This window comes from Acipenser ruthenus, chromosome 6 (genome assembly GCF_902713425.1).
Source record: "Acipenser ruthenus chromosome 6, fAciRut3.2 maternal haplotype, whole genome shotgun sequence".
Taxonomy (NCBI): Eukaryota; Metazoa; Chordata; class Actinopteri; order Acipenseriformes; family Acipenseridae; genus Acipenser; species Acipenser ruthenus.
Genome location: NC_081194.1, coordinates 5,883,428 through 5,904,412, shown reverse-complemented (window position 1 = coordinate 5,904,412; position 20,985 = coordinate 5,883,428). Strand labels below are relative to the sequence as shown.

General features: G+C 38.2%; 1 protein-coding gene across 2 annotated transcripts in view; it reads left to right on the top strand.

Moving 5' to 3' along the window:
• The window catches only part of LOC117411341 (cAMP and cAMP-inhibited cGMP 3',5'-cyclic phosphodiesterase 10A-like), a 97,857-nt gene that overhangs the window by 60,849 nt on the left and 16,023 nt on the right, over positions 1–20,985 (top strand). For both annotated transcript variants that reach the window (XM_034018707.3, XM_034018704.3), the window contains exons 3-14: positions 2,338–2,366; positions 4,501–4,621; positions 5,807–5,856; positions 7,157–7,297; positions 7,766–7,921; positions 10,746–10,796; positions 12,886–12,944; positions 14,762–14,813; positions 16,257–16,399; positions 17,497–17,589; positions 18,114–18,300; positions 20,571–20,713. In XM_034018707.3, the coding sequence (XP_033874598.2) occupies positions 2,338–2,366; positions 4,501–4,621; positions 5,807–5,856; positions 7,157–7,297; positions 7,766–7,921; positions 10,746–10,796; positions 12,886–12,944; positions 14,762–14,813; positions 16,257–16,399; positions 17,497–17,589; positions 18,114–18,300; positions 20,571–20,713 (1,225 nt within the window). The remainder of the gene's footprint in view (positions 1–2,337; positions 2,367–4,500; positions 4,622–5,806; positions 5,857–7,156; positions 7,298–7,765; positions 7,922–10,745; positions 10,797–12,885; positions 12,945–14,761; positions 14,814–16,256; positions 16,400–17,496; positions 17,590–18,113; positions 18,301–20,570; positions 20,714–20,985) is intronic.

Genomic DNA, 20,985 nt, shown 5'->3' with positions numbered 1-20,985 from the left:
ATATTTACATAATATCTAGTGGTATTTTACTTTCATATTACAGTAGAGCTCTGGTTGGTTGATAATATTGCAATACTATCTCGGGGGTTCCCATCCGCGTATCCAGTTGTAATGAATCTTGGTGAGGGCATTCTCAAGTATTTCATAAGTTATTGGGATGAGTTATATCAGAATCTGAGAATATAAAGAGTTGTGTCCCGTGCTTACAGTTTACTTTTATCAAGGGAACAGCTTTTGTGTTGGAACTTGAGGTATTTGAGTGTGTCTGTCCATTCTAATTTTGTATTTACACCCGTGATGGGGGGATGCATATTGCAATCTTTTGTTAAGAATGAAGAAAGATATAATGCATTTTTGTATTTTTTTTTTTTTTTATATCCCTGTGAGTCACTGCGTGTATAACTGTAACATGTTAAGTTTCCTATCTGTGTATCTATTTTAAAATGCTTTTTTTCAAGGTTTTGAACTCCACAGAGTTCTGTGACAAAAGCCTCACTTCAGTTCAATCCAAGTCCATCTTATATATTTGTTGTCTTTATCCATGTAGGATGTAGGCTAAAGGTCATGACAGATACTGAGAAGGACAATATAAGTATTTTATGAGATTTAATTTAGGTAACCCAAACAGGAATTCATTCACATACCCAGGATTTTTTTAGGACATGTTCATGTTTCCAGATCTCTACAGCAGCCAGTCTCCAATTGGGCAGTACAGCTTCCTTTTTGTTGCATAGCTATCTCTGTGGTGTTCTACTGTAATACCTCAGTGCATTTAGCATTGACGTCACTCTGTTAAGATCTGCTTTTTAGCTCAGTTTGGAAATTCACCATGCAGCTATGTGTGGTATTAGCCCTGGAAGAATGTGTAAAGTAACAAACGTGTAAAGTAATAAATGAGCTCTTCTCTTATTTCAGAAGGATAAGTACTGTGCATGCTGTTAGTTTGTGTTTCAGAACAGCGCTAGTGCTTTTTGGATTGGTCAGACTGATGAAGGATATATATATTGTTTCCGGCTTCACCCCAGCCTTGGTTATATATCTACTAGGTACATTGTAATTTTGTTTTTGTTTTACTTCACTGATCTTCAGTAGAGATATTCAAAACCTCTGACCGTTGCAGGTAGTAAAACAAACATGTCTGTTTTAGTTTTATAGATTTAAATAGTTTTAAGGCTTAAAGAGGGAGTATGTTTGTGTTTGCAGCTGAAAATACCACCAGGGAAATAAACAAACTGGGCAGCCATCAAGATCTGTTATTGGTGTGAATGATGGTGGTCTCCCAGTAACAGGTCTTAGTGTCACATTGTTGAGGCAAATCGGTATCTGAATTCTAACCATATGTTTGTTTGTTTCACTAGTGATGGCAGACTGCACAAACCTAATGTTTTAACAACTTGATCTTCTAAAGGTTATAAGCAAAAGTCAAACCCAAGCACATCAATGCAACTTCAGTTTCCTGACCCCCGGAGGATGGATGACAAACAAAATCAGAAACTGAAATCCCCTAAGAAGATAATGAGCGAGTGACTGAAGACTGGCGCAGGATTTTGACACATTTAGTTTGCCTTTTCTATTATATACCACTTTTAATCACAGACAGAATGCTTCTATTTATCTATCTATCTATCTATCTATCTATCTATCTATCTATCTATCTATCGTTCGTGAAAACGTGTGCTCATGATTCCCTGATTCCCTTTGGAGAGCCTCTTGTGCAGTTGTTCGCCGAGCTGTCATCCTGAGTGTGTACCACGTTTCCATGAACCACATAACCCGAGTACGTGCTCGAGTTGCCCCCCCACACCTCCGTTTCCATGTTTTTAAATTGCTCGAGTTGGCTCCCAATGCAGGCGGTAGCCAACAGTTGCAGTTTACAGTGCCTCTGGGTTTCTGATCGCATCAAATCAATTCCAGATTTTTTAAATCCTTTGATGGAAATGTTTGGGCTACTTTTAATCACTGCCATTCATATCCACTTTGACATCAGACACATTATTTCCCTTGTCCAGCACTTCTTTCCTGGTTCTGCTTACCAGTCTGACAGAGGTATATGTACCGCGTGAAACAAATGCAAAAGAATATCAAGATGGATTTATCTTTTAAATCTTTGAGAATTTGACTGTAATACCGTCTGCAGCGAATGCACATCTTGGCCTTTAACTCGCAAGTATTTCCTGCCCAACTCACGTGATAACTCAGAAAAGCCTCCTTTTTCACAAACTCGAGTTGTCCATCAACTCGAGTTCTGGGAGAATTCAGACCAATTCGGGTACACTCGAGTCGACTTGAGTTGGCTGTCTGTGGAAAAGTATAACTGTTTGCTTTGTTTCCTCACAGATGACTCCACCGCTGAGGAGGTCAGCAGGGTAAGTGTGATATCCTTTCTCTGTTCCCTCTGGGGAGTCTGAGGTGGGTTATTCTCTTGGGATGGGTCACAGCGTGCGCATAAAGACGTCAGTCAGTCCTGGAGAGACTCGCTGGCTCCCTTTTGATGTACTCACCACATTAAACCTCATGGTGTACATATTGTGATGCCCTCACAAGGGCCTTTAAAACACTTTAATTAATCACAGTAGTTTGTCTTGTTCAGTCCATCTGAACAATTTTGTTACCAACTTTATTTGACCATGGCTACAACATATGCAATATGAACACAGTACTAAAAGAAACTTATTAAAGTCTTTCTCATTGTCTTCAAAAATGTTTGTCCTAAATGTTTAGTTTTGTTTATTTTTTCTATGACTGTAAGTGTTTTATAGTTATGGATGCCCATCACATCTTTTATGTTTTCAATCATTCTAAGTACTTCTTACTGCATTACTCAAATTGTGTGTGTTTTTATTTTTGTATATATTCTTTGTTAAAGTGCTTTGGCCTTAGCTCAGGAAGTGATTATCTGTTCTATTTGCCTGCCATAGACATTTGTAATCCAGGTTAGATCAAATCTTGTGCACACTACATTCTGTACAGTATGTTTGTGGCAGGCCTCTAGAACAGAAGAACAACTCCTGAACTCACAGAAAATATCAAAACGAGAAAACAAAAGGATTTAGAAACTGTAATGGTAACAACTCAGGATGGTGTCAAACACAATTAAAAGGCAAATAAAATAAATGTAATTTGAAGCTACACAGTTATAAAAAAAAAAAAAAGAAAGGCGTCACTGAGACGTATGCATTTTCCATTGCTCATTCAGGTAGCATTCATTAGGGATTAGTTATCCTAGCCGGGGTTCTGGGTAAACAGGATGTTTCTGATCCCTGGGTAATTTCAAAGGCCGTTCACATTCACAGGCCTTGTCATTATTAGTACTTTGGGACCAACATAATAATATAGCTCTAGATTATCTGAGATTTTAATGAGAGAATAAATGTGATTATCCCCTCCCCTCAGGAGCAGCTCTGTTTAGGATAAGGGCAAGAATGAATGAAAGAGATTCCAGGGGAGATGTATCGAGCTGTTTTGGATCTTGGGAATACTGAACTTACTGTAAATTATCTCAAAGTAGTTGCTTCTGAGACTTTTTTTTTAAAGCCCATTCTGCTCCTTAAGCATCACTTGAGGAAGAAATAAATAAAACAGCTTTTTTCTGGAATTATATTTATTTTTTTGACAGTGTGATGCTGAGCCTACACACCAGATAAGAACTTAAATAATTGATAAATTGTGCACAAGTATTGGATAGTACATTTTATAGTATCTTCTGTAATACAAAATTAATTACTTTACCACTTCTAAAGGTGTCAAATTAAGTGGAAATTGTGTTTAAATGTAACAATAGATAACATTTATATATTTTTGTGTGTGTGTGTCTCATCATTTTAACGAAATTACTTATGTCCTTAGTTATGAAAATGAGTAGTTCAGGGGCTCCCGAGTGGTGCATCTGGTAAAGGCACTCCACCCAGAGTACAGGACGCACCCTATAGCTTGGAGATCGCTGGTTCGAATCCAAGCTATGCCACAGCCGACCGAGGATGGGGGTTCCCAGGGAGCAGCGCACAATTGGCCAAGCACTGTCTGGGTGGGGTAGGGGTTAGGTTGGCTGAGGAGTCCTTGGCTCACCACACACCAGCGACCCCTGTGGCTGGCTGGGCTCTTGCAGGCTGGCCTGTACGCGATTCAGAACGTGGTCCTCCGATGCTCTAGGTTCTGAGATGGGTGCACGGAGGGCTTGCAGAGCAAAAAAAAGTGGATGGCTGACGGCACACGTGTTGACGGAGACGTGAGCTTATCCTCGTCTCTCCCAAGTTAGTTCGGGGGTTGCAGCAGTGAGCCAGGTTGAATAATATTAATGGGAGAATGAATTAATAAAAATAATTGTAATCAAAAAACTCTTGACTTTGGTTCAACAAACAAAACAGGGATACCTCCGTCAGCCAGCAGCATCATCACAAGCTGTGATCATTGAGCATGCACTTGAAATAGGAACATTATATTAAAGTGTCCCCAAAACACAAAAAGGGCTGTGGTAACGTCTGTATAATCTTTGATCGTCAGTATCAGGACTCAAACATGCAAGGAGTTGTGTACGAGCTGAACAGTTACATGGAGCAGCTGCTAGAGACAGGAGGTGACAACAAATTGCTCCTCTATGAGTTGTGTAACATCATCAAAACAGGTAAGAGCGGTTTCATTACTGGCCAGAAAGCTCTATTACTTCATTAGTACTGTTAAACTAATTTTATAAAAGCTTTGATTCATTTATGACAGGAAGGGGCATTGGCAAATTGGCAGGAAATGGCAGTTGCAGGTGTAGTTTTTAACATTTTAAAATCCATTATCCTGCCCATTTATTTATTTATTTTTATTATTATTATTTTTTTTTTTTTTGCTGCAATGCTAAATAGATAAATGCCTCTAATGCTGTTCCACAGTCAAAAAAAAATAGTGATTTATTAGTTATTAGTTTTGGAGAAAAAGCTTCAGTGCAGTGATCAGATATATATTTGTGACAGTTGCTTGTGTTTTATACATTTGAAAGGGGTTACTGTTACTGTTTTCTACACATATCCTTCATGAATATAAGATAACAATTGTGAATTCAAACTATCCATTGAACTAAACTTTAGTGTTGTGCATTGTGAGAGATCCACAACTTGGAAGGCGCACAATCTCGTGCCTCACTCTTCAAGTACATGCAAAAGACATAGTGAGCAATACGTCCTATAAGTGCAGTGGTTCCCCAAATATTATACCTGTTCAACCAGTACAGAATGACCTGGGTGCGTCCCAGTCCAAAGTGTGAATGTGGAAGTTTGCCCATAGGCAAAATGAGAATCTTACCCAGATAAATATAGCAGATTATATATACATTTTATTTAAAAATGTGAACTAAATACGAAAAAACCCAACAGAATAAATATAGAAAACCCATCTAGACTGGTGGTGATCCATGTAGCCCTTTTTAAAACCATTAAATAGAATATAGGTGCAGGTCTGCAATATAGGGTTTAAGGCAGAATGGTATCTTGCTGTTATCTTGCCACTGGCAGATAACATTCTTCCTTAAAACCTGTATTCCCTCCATAATTTCCCAATGGCCCTGTGATATTGTGCTTCTGTGAGGTTCATTGTTGGCATTGTCTCCTAGCTGAGCTCAGACTGACTTGCAGTGTTGGTTTGGTCTCACGTGAACAGTAATGTCATTGACTTTCAGCCTGGCTCAAACTCTTTGGTCACACAACAATATCTTTGAAGATTCTGACCTAAAAAAAACCAACAATATTATTTGCATCATGCTGTCTAGTTTATTGCTTAACTCATATGAGAAACCAAACAAGTAACACTATATATTATCTTACAGCGACTAAAGCAGATGGATTTGCACTTTACTTTCTGGGAGAATGCAACAATGTAAGTACTATTACACTTTATTTATAAACGATGTATTCGATATGTCTATTTATTTACCTCCTGTGGTTAGTCTATCTTAGAGTTCTAGAATTATGCTGTAAAGCTTTCAATGCAATTAGCTTTCTATCCTCTATTTTCCTGACCCATTCCCCTAAGAAACCTGTGATCAAACTAAGACTTAGAAATAGACTTTTCAATCCAGAGGTTTTCATTGTCACCAGTTACTGTACTACCCTGGTAAATTGAAAACACTTTAATAATGGGGGGGGGGGGGAGGGGGGAGAGAGTTAAGAAACAATGCCACTTCATTTACTCTCAGCACTATAAGGGTCTACTCTATGTGTGTGTGTGCGTGTCTGTGCGCATTTGTGCATGTCTGTGTGTGTCGGTGTGCATTTGTGCGTGTCTGTGTGTATATGTGCATGTATGTGCGTGTGTCTGTGCGTGGGTGTCTGTGCATATGTGTGCACCTGTGTGCGTGTCTGTGCCTATGTGTGCATTGCTGTGCGTATGTGTGCATGTATGTGTGTGTTTGTCTGTGTGCGTGTCTGCCTATGTGTGCATGGCTGTGCGTATGTGTGTGTGTCTGTGTGCATGTCTGTGCCTATGTGTGCATGGCTGTGTGTCTGTGTGAGTGGGTATCTGTGTGTATGTGTGCGTGTCTGTGTTATTACAAAACGTTTTTTGATCTGTAGTAAATGTTAATTTTGGTCCAGTGAGTTTGTAGTCCATGCATGCTTCTTAAATATTCTATAATATTCTACGCCATTCAAAGGCTTACAGCAACAATGTCACATCAATCTCAATCTTAGACACCAGCTCTCCCCTATAGTAATGTAAAGTTTATGTGTAGATAGATACTCCTGGGGTCACAGATGTTCCTGGAGCATTTTTCACCAGATAATTAGAGAACGTGCTGAAGATTACTGGAACCAACAGTACACCACAGAACAGAATATATTGCTGATTCTTGCATTTTCATTTTTGGTTTTCCTGACTTTTTATCCATTAATGGGAACCACTTGGAGAAATGCTAAAATGCTAATGTGTCTGGGGAAACCATTGAAAAAAGAAAAGCTTGCAACAGTGACAGGACGAATACTGTAGCTTTGCAGGCAAATTGACTGTGCCTCACTGTCCTAAGCTATCTATTTACCATCACATACTGCATTTCCAACTTCTACCAACCCGGCCCCTTATTTCACCTCTAAAGTATCACATTTACTGAAGAGTTTGGATGTATAAATGTTGGATATAGTGCCTTAAGGTCTTTTTTTCCCCTGTTGTCTATTTACTGCAGAGTCTGTGTTTATTTACACCAACGGGAGCAAAGGAAGGTTTGCCAAGACTCATCTTGTCTGGTCCCATTGCTCTTGGAACCACAATAGCAGCGCATGTAGCCAAGACTAGGAAAACACTGTTGGTGGAGGACATACTGGGGGTAAGTCATTGTGCACGACAAGGCTGGCGTTCCCATTCATCACCGTAGCACTGGCTCCTACACAACACCCGAGGTCATTCGATCCTAACTGCTTAGAGCCAATGAAACAATCTGGTTCTTATTCAGTATTACCAGTCGTTACAGTGCTTAAGAGTGAAGAGCAGACCTTCGTGGACTGGTTTCACAGACCCCGATTAGCACTAATGTTGGACTGACTTACTTTTTTTTTTTTTTACTACTTTACCTTAAAATGACCAAAATACGTGGTACATGTATTTTGGCTACATGGTATTCAATGCACATGGAAAAATAAGAATAAGGCAATAGACAATTCATTTCTCCAAGTATACCCTTTATTAGTTCAATTAAAGCTTGAACAGCAGTTTCTCTTCTCGTAGATCTTTAAGCCCTTTTTTGTTTCCATTAAGCTTGCCCCCCTGACTCCCAGTGTCGGTACTTCCTCTGCAGGACGAGCGCTTTCCCAAAGGCACTGGGCTGGACTCAGGGACTCGTATCCAGTCTGTTCTTTGTTTACCTATCCTCACTGCTATTGGAGATCTCATCGGAATCCTGGAGCTGTATCGAAACTGGGGAAAGGACCCCTTCAATCTCAGCCACCAGGAGGTAAAGACCCAGTCCTCAATCACCATCAACTAGTCCGAAATAAGGAGACTGCCAGGAGCTGGATTCTGAGAATCAATGTTACAAAATGTACACCAAAGTTCAGTTGAATATGTATATAAAATATATTAGCTTTCAAGATCAAAAAAAGGTCTCTTTTCAGGTGAGAAGAGGAAACTGAGGTAAAGAAAGTTCCTTTTACAGGACAGTTCAGCCTCCAACAACGAAAAAAAAAATTATAATAATAATAGCAAAGGTATCTGGAGATGAATGAGGTGATTCCTGAAGTCTGCTTGTAGTTTTTGAGGGTTATTGATCTGCTATCCTTTAGGAAAGCTAGTGTATTGTAGACACATATTCATCTTAAATAACTGTGGGATAGGCATTTATACACATGTAGATTTATACATGTACTGGGGTGGAAAGTTCTAAAGTATACATATCAAGGCTGAATGTCAACAGAGAACACAATTTGGATAACAATGCAGATCTGCTAGGAAACACTCCATCGTCTTAAACAGTGTCTGGCTGTCTGTCTGGTCACCTGTGTGCACTTTTAAATATGAGATATCCAGTATGTGAACAGCACTAACTACATTAGCTCTAAACATCAGCCCAGACAAACTGTCTAAACATGCATATCGCTGTCAGTAGATACTGTAAAACACATGCTTACTTTTTTTTTGTTTTGTTTCCGCATTGGGTTTAAGATTTGGTTTAAGATGAATGTTAAGTCTTCAGATGAGATGTAAAACTGAGGTCCAATTGTAAGTGACTCTGCAGCAGCAGTTGTGATGCATAGTTCACCCCCTAGTCTCTGAAAGTCGCTTTGGATAAAAGTGTCTGCTAAATGACTGATTAATAATAATAATAATAAATAATAATAATAAATAGTAAAGAAGTTTGTTTTTTGCGAGGGATTTTTTTTAGCTTGTTACCTCTTTGTACAACAACAGCTTCTTTTTATCGCTTGCTTTAATTTCAGCTTCTTTTTCTTTTTTTACGAACCATACTGTAAGTGTATAGCCTGCTCTGAAATGCTGTTGTTAAGCACTCAATAACTATATCCATTCCGAACCATATTGGCCAAATGTAACAACAGAGTCATTTGTATTGATCACGAGGAGAGCTTCATGCCTGTTCTTGTGAATGAACACATGTGAACCTGTTGATGTTATTGCAGAGGAATGGAAGAAGAGCTGACCTGAAGAGTTCAGTTCACAAAGCAGTGGTTTAATCAGAGACAAGGGTAGCTGAAAGGGGGGATTTGTGGTGAAAAAAAGAATGCTTTTGAGTCATTATGTGTTTGTGGTCTCATGATCTGCTTATCACGAAGTCATCTCCTTGTTTATCACCGAGTTTATCATTCTGTTTCAGTTAGAACCCTATTAGCTGCCTTGTGGCAGGGCACACCCCAGGCAGGAGCTCTGCATTCTTTTTATTACGATACACCTAGACTATGGAACTTGCCTTCCAAATGGGCTTGATTGTGAGTCTCCAAAGTTGTTTTTAAGAGCAGTAGACTAACGTTGTCCTTGATTGCTGTGGTATTTGCTCATTGGTTTTGTTTTATTTATGCGCAAGGGCCTTCAATTTTCATTTGAACTGTTTTACACTGTCTCCCGTTGCTGTTTTACACTATCTCCCCTTGCTGTTTTACACTGTCTCCCGTTGCTGTTTTACACTATCTCCCCTTGCTGTTTTACACTGTCTCCCCTTGCTGTTTTACACTGTCTCCCCTTGCTGTTTTACACTGTCTCCCCTTGCTGTTTTACACTGTCTCCCCTTGCTGTTTTACACTGTCTCCCCTTGCTGTTTTACACTGTCTCCCGTTGCTGTTTTACACTATCTCCCCTTGCTGTTTTACACTGTCTCCCCTTGCTGTTTTACACTGTCTCCCCTTGCTGTTTTACACTGTCTCCCCTTGCTGTTTTACACTGTCTCCCCTTGCTGTTTTACACTGTCTCCCCTTGCTGTTTTACACTGTCTCCCCTTGCTGTTTTACACTGTCTCCCTTTGCTGTTTTACACTGTCTCCCCTTGCTGTTTGTCACTGTCCCCTCTTGCTGTTTTACACTGTCTCCCGTTGCTGTTTTACACTGTCTCCCCTTGCTGTTTTACACTGTCTCCCCTTGCTGTTTTACACTGTCTCCCCTTGCTGTTTTACACTGTCTCCCCTTGCTGTTTTACACTGTCTCCCTTTGCTGTTTTACACTGTCTCCCCTTGCTGTTTGTCACTGTCCCCTCTTGCTGTTTTACACTGTCTCCCCTTGCAGTTTTACACTGTCTCCCCTTGCTGTTTTACACTGTCTCCCCTTGCTGTTTTACACTATCTCCCCTTGCTGTTTTACACTGTCTCCCCTTGCTGTTTTACACTGTCTCCCCTTGCTGTTTTACACTGTCTCCCTTTGCTGTTTTACACTGTCTCCCCTTGCTGTTTGTCACTGTCCCCTCTTGCAGTTTTACACTGTCTCCCCTTGCTGTTTTACACTGTCTCCACCTTGCTGTTTTACACTGTCTCCCCTTGCTGTTTTACACTGTCTACCCTTGCTTCTCTTTCTAATGTATTTGTGGTGTTTGCAATCATTCTAAGTAGTTTCTGCTGTCAGTTGATCCCAAGTGAGTGGAAACAGCTTGCCCAATGTAATGAAACTTTTTGCAGGGACATTTATTATACGAAGAGCAAATGTACCCTAATGTTCAAAAACTGAAAGGGGGGGGGGGGTCACTATTTTTTTTTACAATTTTTGTAAAGAGTAATGTTCTTTATGTCTCGTCCATATTTTGTCGTGTTTACTGTGTCACATGTTTGTTTTCCTCCTATTTAGGTTGCAACAGCACATTTAGCCTGGACCTCTGTGGCTATACACCAAGTCCAGGTAATGTGGTCTGTCTCCTTCTAAATCCTAAACAGGTTAATGAAAGTGTCTAGACATTGTTTTGTATGTGTACAATTATTTTTTTTCAGGGGTCCTTTTTATTTTTGCTTATACCTGAGGTAGGCAAAAACAACTTTTATCATTTCTCATATTGTATTGTCTTGAACAGAAAGTACTACTGTTTTATGTCTTTTTCTTTTAGATTCATGTCCATGACTTTCTGGGCTTCAAAGCCAGGTCCTGCATGGTTTATGAATTTATTTTATTTGGTATTAAATATATTTCACATGGTGTAACTCAGGCCTGCCAAACGGATGGCTCCTAAGCCATATAAGGCTCATTGAGCTACATAGTGTGTGTGTGTGTGTGTGTTTTATTATTTTGATATAGGTGATGGCTGGACAATCTTTTCTTTTTGGTAGAAGCAAGAATGCAAAAAAAAAAAAAACAGTGACGGTGTGTGTAAACATTAAACATGCTTAATAAGTCTAAAATACTGATGCTGTGTGCAGTCTGGTTAAACTGCCTTTTTTCTTGTTTGTGTTTTTTACTTTTGTTTCATTGGCTCGTTAAGAACTTTAAATATATGTACATTTGTATGTACTGTTCATGGCAGCCAATTTTTAATGGAATAATAAAAACACACACACACGACACACAAAACCCACTGTTGTAATACTGAGACATGTTATGAATTACAATACTGCCCTCAAAAAACACATAATTATTTAGAAATAGTCTGTTTAATATACCACTGCTATATAGAGTTTGTCATTTAATGCATTGCTGTAATGTATACAGTATGAACAAGCCTATTACGATCCACGTTTAGTTTCTTAAGTAAAAATAACTGTTACTGATTAGCTTCCATTGTGAGCAACAGTGCATTTCTAATTGGTTAAAACATGCGAGAACTACGCATACAAGAGAAGAATCTGTAGGGCCGGAACCGATTGGTCAGCTTCATAAAGAGAAACGTCTGTGCTCTGCATGGATAATAAACTTTTTTTTTTTTACTAGGCATTTCTTTGGAACAGTAAGATGCAGCACGCTGTTTTTCTATGAAATGCCAACACTTTCCCACATGTTACAAATTGTCTACATTCAGTATTGCTCACAAAAGTCTGTAGTATCACTCCCAAAACCATACGAAAGCTTTGACTGTTGTGGGGTTTGGGCCTCAACCAGACTCTGAAAAGTCAATTACAGATTTGATACGTGAACATGATGTTACCATCAGGGGTTGGGGTCAATTCCTGTTTTTCCTTTTTAAAATCAATTCCCAATTCCAATTCCTTCGAATGATTTATATTTTAAAGACGTTAATAATTGTTGTGATTGTTCAGCTGCTTTAATTTGAAGCCAGTTTAATTGACTAACAGTGACTTCAATTGAAGTAATTTGTTGCCATTGTGAGAAGCGTGTTTTAACAGAATACTGCTAATTGCAATTTTGGTCAGTGATGTGTTGGAATTGATAAAAAGAGAATGGGGATTGGAATTGGGAATCAATTTTTAAAAGAAATTGGAAATGGAATTGGAATTGAAAAACAGAAACAGACCCCAACCCTGGTCACCATGGCATATACTACCCAGTCTCATGTTATAAACATCTAAAGTTAACTATTATTATGCTAAAATTAAATTTGCTGCCCAATTCTGACCCAGTCCTTACACAAGTTTACGACGTCATTTTGCAGTGTTCTATACTCTCTGCCCCTCTATACTGCACTTTGCCACATTTTGCACAGTATGCCTTTACTCTTTTGTAAAGGGAAAACAATTTTTTGGTGATTTATTTATTTTTTTAATATTGTGTTTGAAATGAAAATGTTGATTCTGTTACCAGTGTTACCAGATTATATCCTGCAGCTGCACTGTTTGGAGTTAACTAAATTGAAAAGAAAGGGATTATCGTCCAGGCCGTTTGGGTGGTGGCCTGGAAAAGCACCAGATGTGATTTAAAGAGGAGAAGAAGAATCAAATTCAGCTGTAGTCTGTGGGGAAAAAAAACATGCACTGATTCTGCTGGGGGTGTAGACACTGGAAAAAGATGCCCTTTTGTTTATGGCTCTTGGTCTTCTCTGCAGGTGTGCAGAGGTCTTGCCAAACAAACTGAACTCAATGACTTCCTGCTTGACGTCTCTAAGTAAGTGGCATGCTTTTAATCATATAGGCAAGAACTTAAAGGATGTGCAAGCTAACTCAGAAAGTATGTGGGTGGCATAAGAATATAAGAACATTTACAAAAGAGAGGCGGACATTCAGCCAATCAGTACTCACCCGGTTCCTCCAATAGTAGCTGATTCATCCCAAAACTTTGTCAAGTCTGGTCTTAAAGGATTCCAGTGAATTAGGATCAACTTCACGGCCTGGTAACTGGTTCCATACACACACACACCACAAAAAAGTGTCTCCATATGGATATAGGATTGTGGCATTAATACAATAAATACATTCAAGACAAATGTAACAGATTAACTTACCCATTTTGAATGGTACATTTCCTGAAGATTGGAAACCTGCTGTAATAATTCAATACATAAATCAGGGGACTCTACAGGGGCCGGTTTTCCAAAACTTTGGTAATTGGATTTCCGCGTTTGATCTGGATTATGTTGTGCAATTGGGTTTTTCAAAACATCAAAATGCGATCCGGATTACCTCGATATGTGCACTAACATTAAAAGTGATTTAGATTTTATTAAAAAATAATAATATAAAACAAAATAAAGTTGTGTATTAATCATTATTACCACAATCTTGTTTCTTTTGTTAAATTAGGTTATATCATTAATAAGGCCTCAAAAAAAATAAATAAATAAAATAAATATATATATATATATATATATATATATATATATATATATATATATATATATATATATATATATTAAGAACTAGCCTATTCAAAAACTGGATTTTGTAATTGTGATTATTTGTTATCTGAATAAATGTAATCCAGCAGTGACATTTTCTGAAAAACAAGATCAAAACGATCCAGATAAAAGATTTTGTTTGACTCAAAATGTGAAGAGAACAGTCAACTTGTGTTTCTCCATAAAGCAACCACCAACTAATCATTTTAACAGTCAAATTGATGGGAAAGCCATTGAGGAAGTTTCAGAAGTCAATTTTTTCAGAATTATCATTGACTCGTGTTTGAAATTTGATAGTCACATAAAAAAGGTTAGTCGGATACTGCAAATGAATCTAGCACATTTTAGACATATTAGACCTAATGTAACTACCAATGCTGCTAAACTGTTTTTGCATACCATAATTTCCCCCCATATATCCTACTGCATTACCTCTTGGTCTCAAGCTAGTGAATCAGTAGTTAAACCAATACTCTTTATAAGCAAGGCATACAAATTTTGGATAAAAAAAATACCCTATGCGATACCATCACCATCATTGTAACATTCTGAGTAAATACCAGTTATTGAGTTTTGACAATTCTGTAAACTTTTCCTATGCAAAACTGGTATTTAAAACTTTGGAAGGCTTAAGTGCTCCACCGTTGAAGGAATTCATGAAAAAGATCTCTCAAGACTCTAAAAGGCTCACAAGAGAGGCTGTGTGTGGGAACTGTAGAGTGCAAAGACGTAGAACAACATCTGCTAAAACAGCTTTTTCAATAAAAGGCACTATTCTGGAACTCACTTCCTTCTGAAATTACGGTCTTAAAACTGAAATCATGAAACTTGGTGTGGACATATATTAGCAAAGGTTTTTTTTTTAAAAAAGATTCCTAATATACATTATATTTTTCTTTCAGTATCTGGCGTTCTATTGCCAAATGTGTACAAAATCTAAATCATCTTGAATTTTTTTTTTTTTTTTAGGTATAATAGTAATTGTTAACGTCACAATATTGTTATATGTAAAAAATAATAATAATAATAATTCTACGCAATATATTAAATCTGTTAAGATTTATTTTTTCTCTTTCTCTTTTTACAGAACTTACTTTGATAACATAGTGGCAATAGATTCTCTACTTGAACATATTATGGTAAGTGCTTCTGTAGTGGAATACATTTCTCGCTGCGTCTCAAAGTCTGTTTGCTGTTTTCTCCTGATTATATGACTGTGTGGCGTTCTCATTTCTGTAGCCCTTTCCTGCACATTGATGGATTATTTTGCCTGTATGCAATGAAACATGAGCACTGACTGTGAATGTGTCACCAGTGAGGAATCCGCTTCTGTGACTGTAGGCCATTGACAAGGGACAGCATGACAAGACAAACTTGGATTTCAGTCAGACTGCACTCTCTGATTTGTAATTAGAACTTACACAGACCACAAGGACGCAGATATGTAACAAAGAGGCCATGTGTAATTAGCATTGCAGACGAGTAACGTGTCTTATTCCCAGGAGAATGTCATTATAGGGTCAGGGTGGTCAAGGTTCCCCTTTAACCTGTTAAGGACCACATTCATTTTTCTTTTGTGGCTTAGCGGTCCCAAGGTCAAGGCTGGTCAGGGGCAACAATAGCAACCCAGACGGAAAACTGAGATTCAGCACTTTTATTTTTTCATAAAACAGGACCAAAACATTTTAAACCAACAAATCTAAACAAAACCCCTTCATAAACAGCACCCAAACTTCAGCTATCTCCGTGCACAGACCGGGAGCACAGCCTGCTGAGACCAGGAGCACAGCCTGCTGCTCCCAGGCTTCTCTCTCTCTCTTACTCTCCACACAGACGGGAGCACAGCCTGCTGTTCCCAGTCTTCTCTCTCTCACTCTCCACACAGACCAGAGCACAGCCTGCTGCTCCCAGTCTTTCTCTCTTACTCTCCACATGCCTTCACTGAACTATCTCACTGTAAGCAAGCATCTCTTTGTCCTTCAAACAGCATGTGGCCTGGGGTTCATTGACAATCAAAAAATCAATCAACACCTGGCCACATTCCACGTTTTTTCAATTGAACTTAATTTACATGTGGGTGTGCACAGGGTGGCCATCTGGGCTTCAGGCTGTTCCTCACACCTGAGCCAAGATGGCTGCCAGTCACAAAATAACATTGTGCATGGCCTCTGCGTGGCCACACTTTAAAAAAAATCAGACCACAAGTTGTATTTATGTAATTTGATACATTACATTTAGACAAAACAGTTAACAACGGTTAACAAAACTAGAGTAAGTTATCATAACAATATACAGTAGTTAAAGAGACAATTTAAACAACAGGAAGCAGACAGGTGGTGTCAGTTAAAAATGCTCCAAAAAATGACAAGGTAGCCTGTCTTCAAATAAGGACACTGAATCGGTTAAGGGCTTCTTCATAGAGAGGCAGAGTTCATAATTTTGGATTGGGTTAAATTCTTCATTTATTATCTTCAGTTCTCTTGCCTACATTTTCGTACCGTTAAACAAAATTGAAAGGTTGCGTGATCCCTGTTATTGCAGTTCGTTTTATTGGATCTGCTTCTCCTCTGTTTCTGTTTCAGATATATGCAAAAAACTTGGTGAACGCAGACCGGTGTGCGCTCTTCCAAGTTGACCACAGCAACAAGGAGTTGTACTCTGACTTGTTTGATATTGGGGAGGAAAATGAAGGGAAGCCGGTCTTTAGGAAAACCAAAGAAATTAGGTGAGTACCACCTCACTGTGGGCTGGGTGTATACTGGTGATTGAACACCCTTGATGGCGAAACATTATTAAAATGTACTGTTTTCACTTGGGGATCTGGTGTGGTAGGAAGACCACAGTATAGACAGAGAAAACTCTTAAACCAAACTAGTATGGGTGACATATTGGAGCAGTAGAAATGAAGAAGCTGTACTGTAACTAAAACTATTTATAGTAACTTAGACCGGTCTGACATTGTTGTTACCTCCGGATATATTGCATTTCAAGCTTACAGAATTCCACTGTCATCATTTTTTAAAACATTGCTGACAATTAAATCCTCAAATTACAGATCTGTTCCTTGTACCAGATTATGCTTTAAATAGTTATGTCTACCCTTTCAATGTGGAGATAATGTCTTTTTGTCAGCCTTCTTGCTTCATCATCATATCCTTTTTTCCTCTTAACGTTTTCTTTCTCTTTTTCTTCTACCAACATACGTAAGTTGCAAATAGTGCTGCACAATCATTGAGCAAGTAACCACTGATAAGCAATTCAGGGGCAGAACGTGGCAGCACATTGTCACTAACACACTATAAATTAGCTTCCATTGTTTGAATGTGCCAAGGAGAGCACCCTTGTCTTTTTTGAAACGGCGGGAAGTCTTCCATGACCGAAGAATATCTCTAACACAATTTAGAGATTTTGCAAAAAAAAGTATTGTCAAAGTTATACAGCAGTTTTGCCTGTTTATGGTTTTACTTGTTTATGGCATTTCTAGTCCATTCCACCCATGTCTTTGGTTGAACCAGGAATGCTCCATTCAGTTATTTAAGTTATTTTTTTGTAATTGGGCTGGAATGGGTTGAAAGAGCCAAAAGGTGCTCAGCTATCTAGTGTTTGTGAGCTGACAATTGAAATATGGAAAATCAATATGCTTTGGAAAATGCATTGTATTAAAAAAGAAAGCCTGGCAGAGGCTAGTATATAGAAATGGTTATATTAGAGGTTGGAGTCATGGGTATGATTAATGTGCATAGAGAGAGGTATTCTGTAGAGGTATGCTCTGATTCACCAATGCCAAAGGAAATTGAAAAGCTCCAACTCTTTTTTGTTCAGGTTTTCTATAGAAAAAGGAATAGCGGGGCAAGTGGCACGAACAGGTGAAGTCCTTAATATTCCCGATGCCTATGCAGACCCACGCTTTAACAGGTAAGCAGGTGGGAACTTGGATTAAGATTTAGAAATGCTTTGTAAAGCTAGCCTGGCTGCTGGGTTTGTCCCGAGTTACAGTTTTGGTAGAATCCTGGCAGTTACAGGAATCTGGGGAATCAGGTGACACAGAGGTAAGCAGCACACAGATATCACACAATTACAAACTTGCAATAGTTTTCATAACTGGCCCATGTACATTAAGAAGGGGCACTTATTTTAGGGTTAAATCTCATACAGCCTTATGGGTACCCCTTCCCCGTATGACTGTTGATATTGGGGTTAAACCCTATTCAAAATGTTGCTTTTAACTTGATAGATCCCTTCATGAATAGTCTATGTCTACTGTGTGACGGCTATTAAAATGTAAAGCTTCTGGTGTTTTTTATTACGAGTTTGATCGAATATAACACAATTTCACAGAGTTTTATTATAATATTTTGTATTGCCCAAATAAAAAAAATTAGAAAAAAAGACCAAACCCCCCTGCCCCTTTAGTATGTGTCTGTTTCCTGTTTCTACAGAGAAGTGGATCTTTACACGGGCTACACAACCCGGAACATCCTGTGCATGCCTATCGTCAGCCGGGGGACAGTTATAGGTGTGGTACAGATGGTGAATAAATTAAGTGGAAGTGCCTTCAGTAAAACAGACGAGAACAACTTTAAAATTTTTGCAGTCTTTTGTGCTTTGGCCTTACACTGTGCTAATGTAAGTGGACCTCCATTTTTAAACACAATGCTGAAAGACTCGAGTGAACTGTAACATAAAACTATACTTTAGATAACTTTATCAGGAGTTTAGAACACCTGTTTACCCTGTTTTAAAATGTGTTTTTTTTGTCCCACCTCAGACACTGTTGTCCCTTTTTCTTTTGTGTTCTGACTAATACACACTCTATATATATATATACGTTGAAGGCAGTGAATGGTGAAGGATCCTTGCACAGGGAGCATTAAATATTTAAATATTCACTGTCGACTTGGCCTAACCGTGAATTAACTGAAATTGTAAAATAACAAAGGTGCACTGAGTTTACAAAGATTCATTAAGTGGGGACCACTAGTAGACACTCTTACCACTCTCATTTGCAGGCTGTTCAAAACAATTTTGGGCCAGGTTTGTCAAAGGGAAAATAAAAATGTAAATGGTTTGTTACAAAACTAATAACAAACAACTTAATAATATGTTGTTATTAGTTTTGTAATTTGACCAGTTTTTCTTGTAAATTGTAGTTCAATTGTAAAGACCTTGATAAACCTGGCCATGTATGTCACCATACATTTAGGTCTAAATAACTGCGAGTAGCCTATTATAACATATCACACACTGAAACCTCTGTTACAGAGCAGGTAATCCTTGTCTGCTTATCTTGACACACCTACCTGTAGACAGGCGGATGGGTTTGACTATTTTTCTTCAGTTTTTTCTGTCATAACAACATGCTTCTGGGTGTCTGGTTATGCTGATTTATAAAGCACACCAGCTCATAAATAGCCACGATGTAAGCAGGCATCAGACATCCTTTCATGACGTTAAAGAGTAAGTAGCGGGGTCCTGAAAAATATAGCGTTACACCTCCCGATGCGTTGCTACAACTGTTTAAATAACATAACCTGCCATTTTTATTTTCATTGTTAACATCCTGACAACTTTTTACACTTATAGCTTGAAACTCAAAGCTCTTTTCAAAATGTCCGCTCTAGTGCACTGGGTTTTGAGATCTGGCCTCTAAATCACTGCAGGATGAACGATTTAAAAAAATAATAATAATAATCTAAAAAACATAACAAGTGCTCTGGCTTTTCTGTTCCGTATCACATCATGGATCGTTATTGCTGTGTTACCTGTTTGACAATGTGGGCAATAATCCTTACACTATCAGTACACTAGAGCGGACATTTTGAAAAGAGCTTTGAAACAGACTTTAAAATTAAAAGTGTAAAACAAGCTGCTGTGCAAGATATACATAGTTGTAACATTCCTCTGTTTAGTTTGCAAACTTTCTCTCTTGAATTGAGCTCAGTGTGAAGAGCTTTGGAAGTATAGTGAAGAAGGAGTTTGGTGTAACTTTTCACTCCAGCTGAAGGGTGTTAATGTGATTCCACAAATGAAACTCACAGCACTCATGAAAATAAGATGCCAGGGGTTTGTTTTCATTTCTTAAGCCCCAGGTTCAAGTGCAGCTAAGACACCTTATAAAATAAAATAGGTTTGGTGGTATTAGACAAGTCTATGAATGTGTAAAAATGCTGTGAATTAATATTGAAAGCCAACGGACCACACTTAAATCAAAGATCCTGATTTAACGTTTGTCCTAATTATTGTTGTTGTTATTATTTTTTAAACCAAAAAATGATATATTTTACCTGCAAACAAATTGTGTTTCTTGCTAGTTTTAATAGAGTAACACTGTTTTATTCTATACAAAACAGAGCTATAAGTTCCTTATTGACCCACAATTGAGAGTTTTCACAGCATCATTAAAATACTTGGAAATGTGATTCCAGTATTGTGTGAAACCAATTTTTGTTATCAATGGGTTACTAATTAGTGCCCAGTGTGATCAATCAGAATATATCGCCTGTCTGTGAAAGTGATTCAGTCACTTATGCCTCCCACTCCTGCTGTAAATTTAGTAAAAGCAGGAAGGTGCACAACTGAAATCCTGGTAACTTGATAAAATACTTGTCGGGTTGTCATGTACATTATTTTGTTTTAAAAATAGTGCAGACAGAAAAGTAAATCCACAGGTTTGAGGCCTACATCTTTAATTCTTAGTGCTGTGTTTATTAAAGTTGTTTATTTTTCAAACAATTTTCATGTTGTTATCAGCTTTATTATTTTAAAAGCTTTCTACATATTCCTAAATGGCTTGATATACATGTTTGGCATTGTATTTCACATGGCCCAGCCTGCTGTAAAGGGTTATGTTGTACACTGTTGTTAAACAATTGAAGTTAACTTTGTGTCATTTACAGATGTACCACAGGATACGACATTCAGAGTGCATTTACCGAGTGACTATGGAGAAACTTTCTTATCACAGCATCTGTTCTTCAGAGGAGTGGAAGAACCTCACAACTCTGACACTTCCTGTTCCCATGTATAAAGAAATAGAGCTGTAAGAATCGTACCTGAGAACTGACCTGCGTTAGTAATTACTTCTGCAAATATGTCATATTTCATACAGAAGAGTGCATGGGATGTTTTCATTAAAGTAATCGTAGCAAACAAAATAGTTCCATACAATTTCTCCACTATGCACATCTGTTCATTTGTATAGGTCTCAAATGTGCAGTTTTGAAAGAAACACCTGCTATAGTAAACATACACTAGGTTAAAGAAAACTCTGTATGGAAGCCATGCTTTTTGACTGTCTTGTACCTCCTGAGT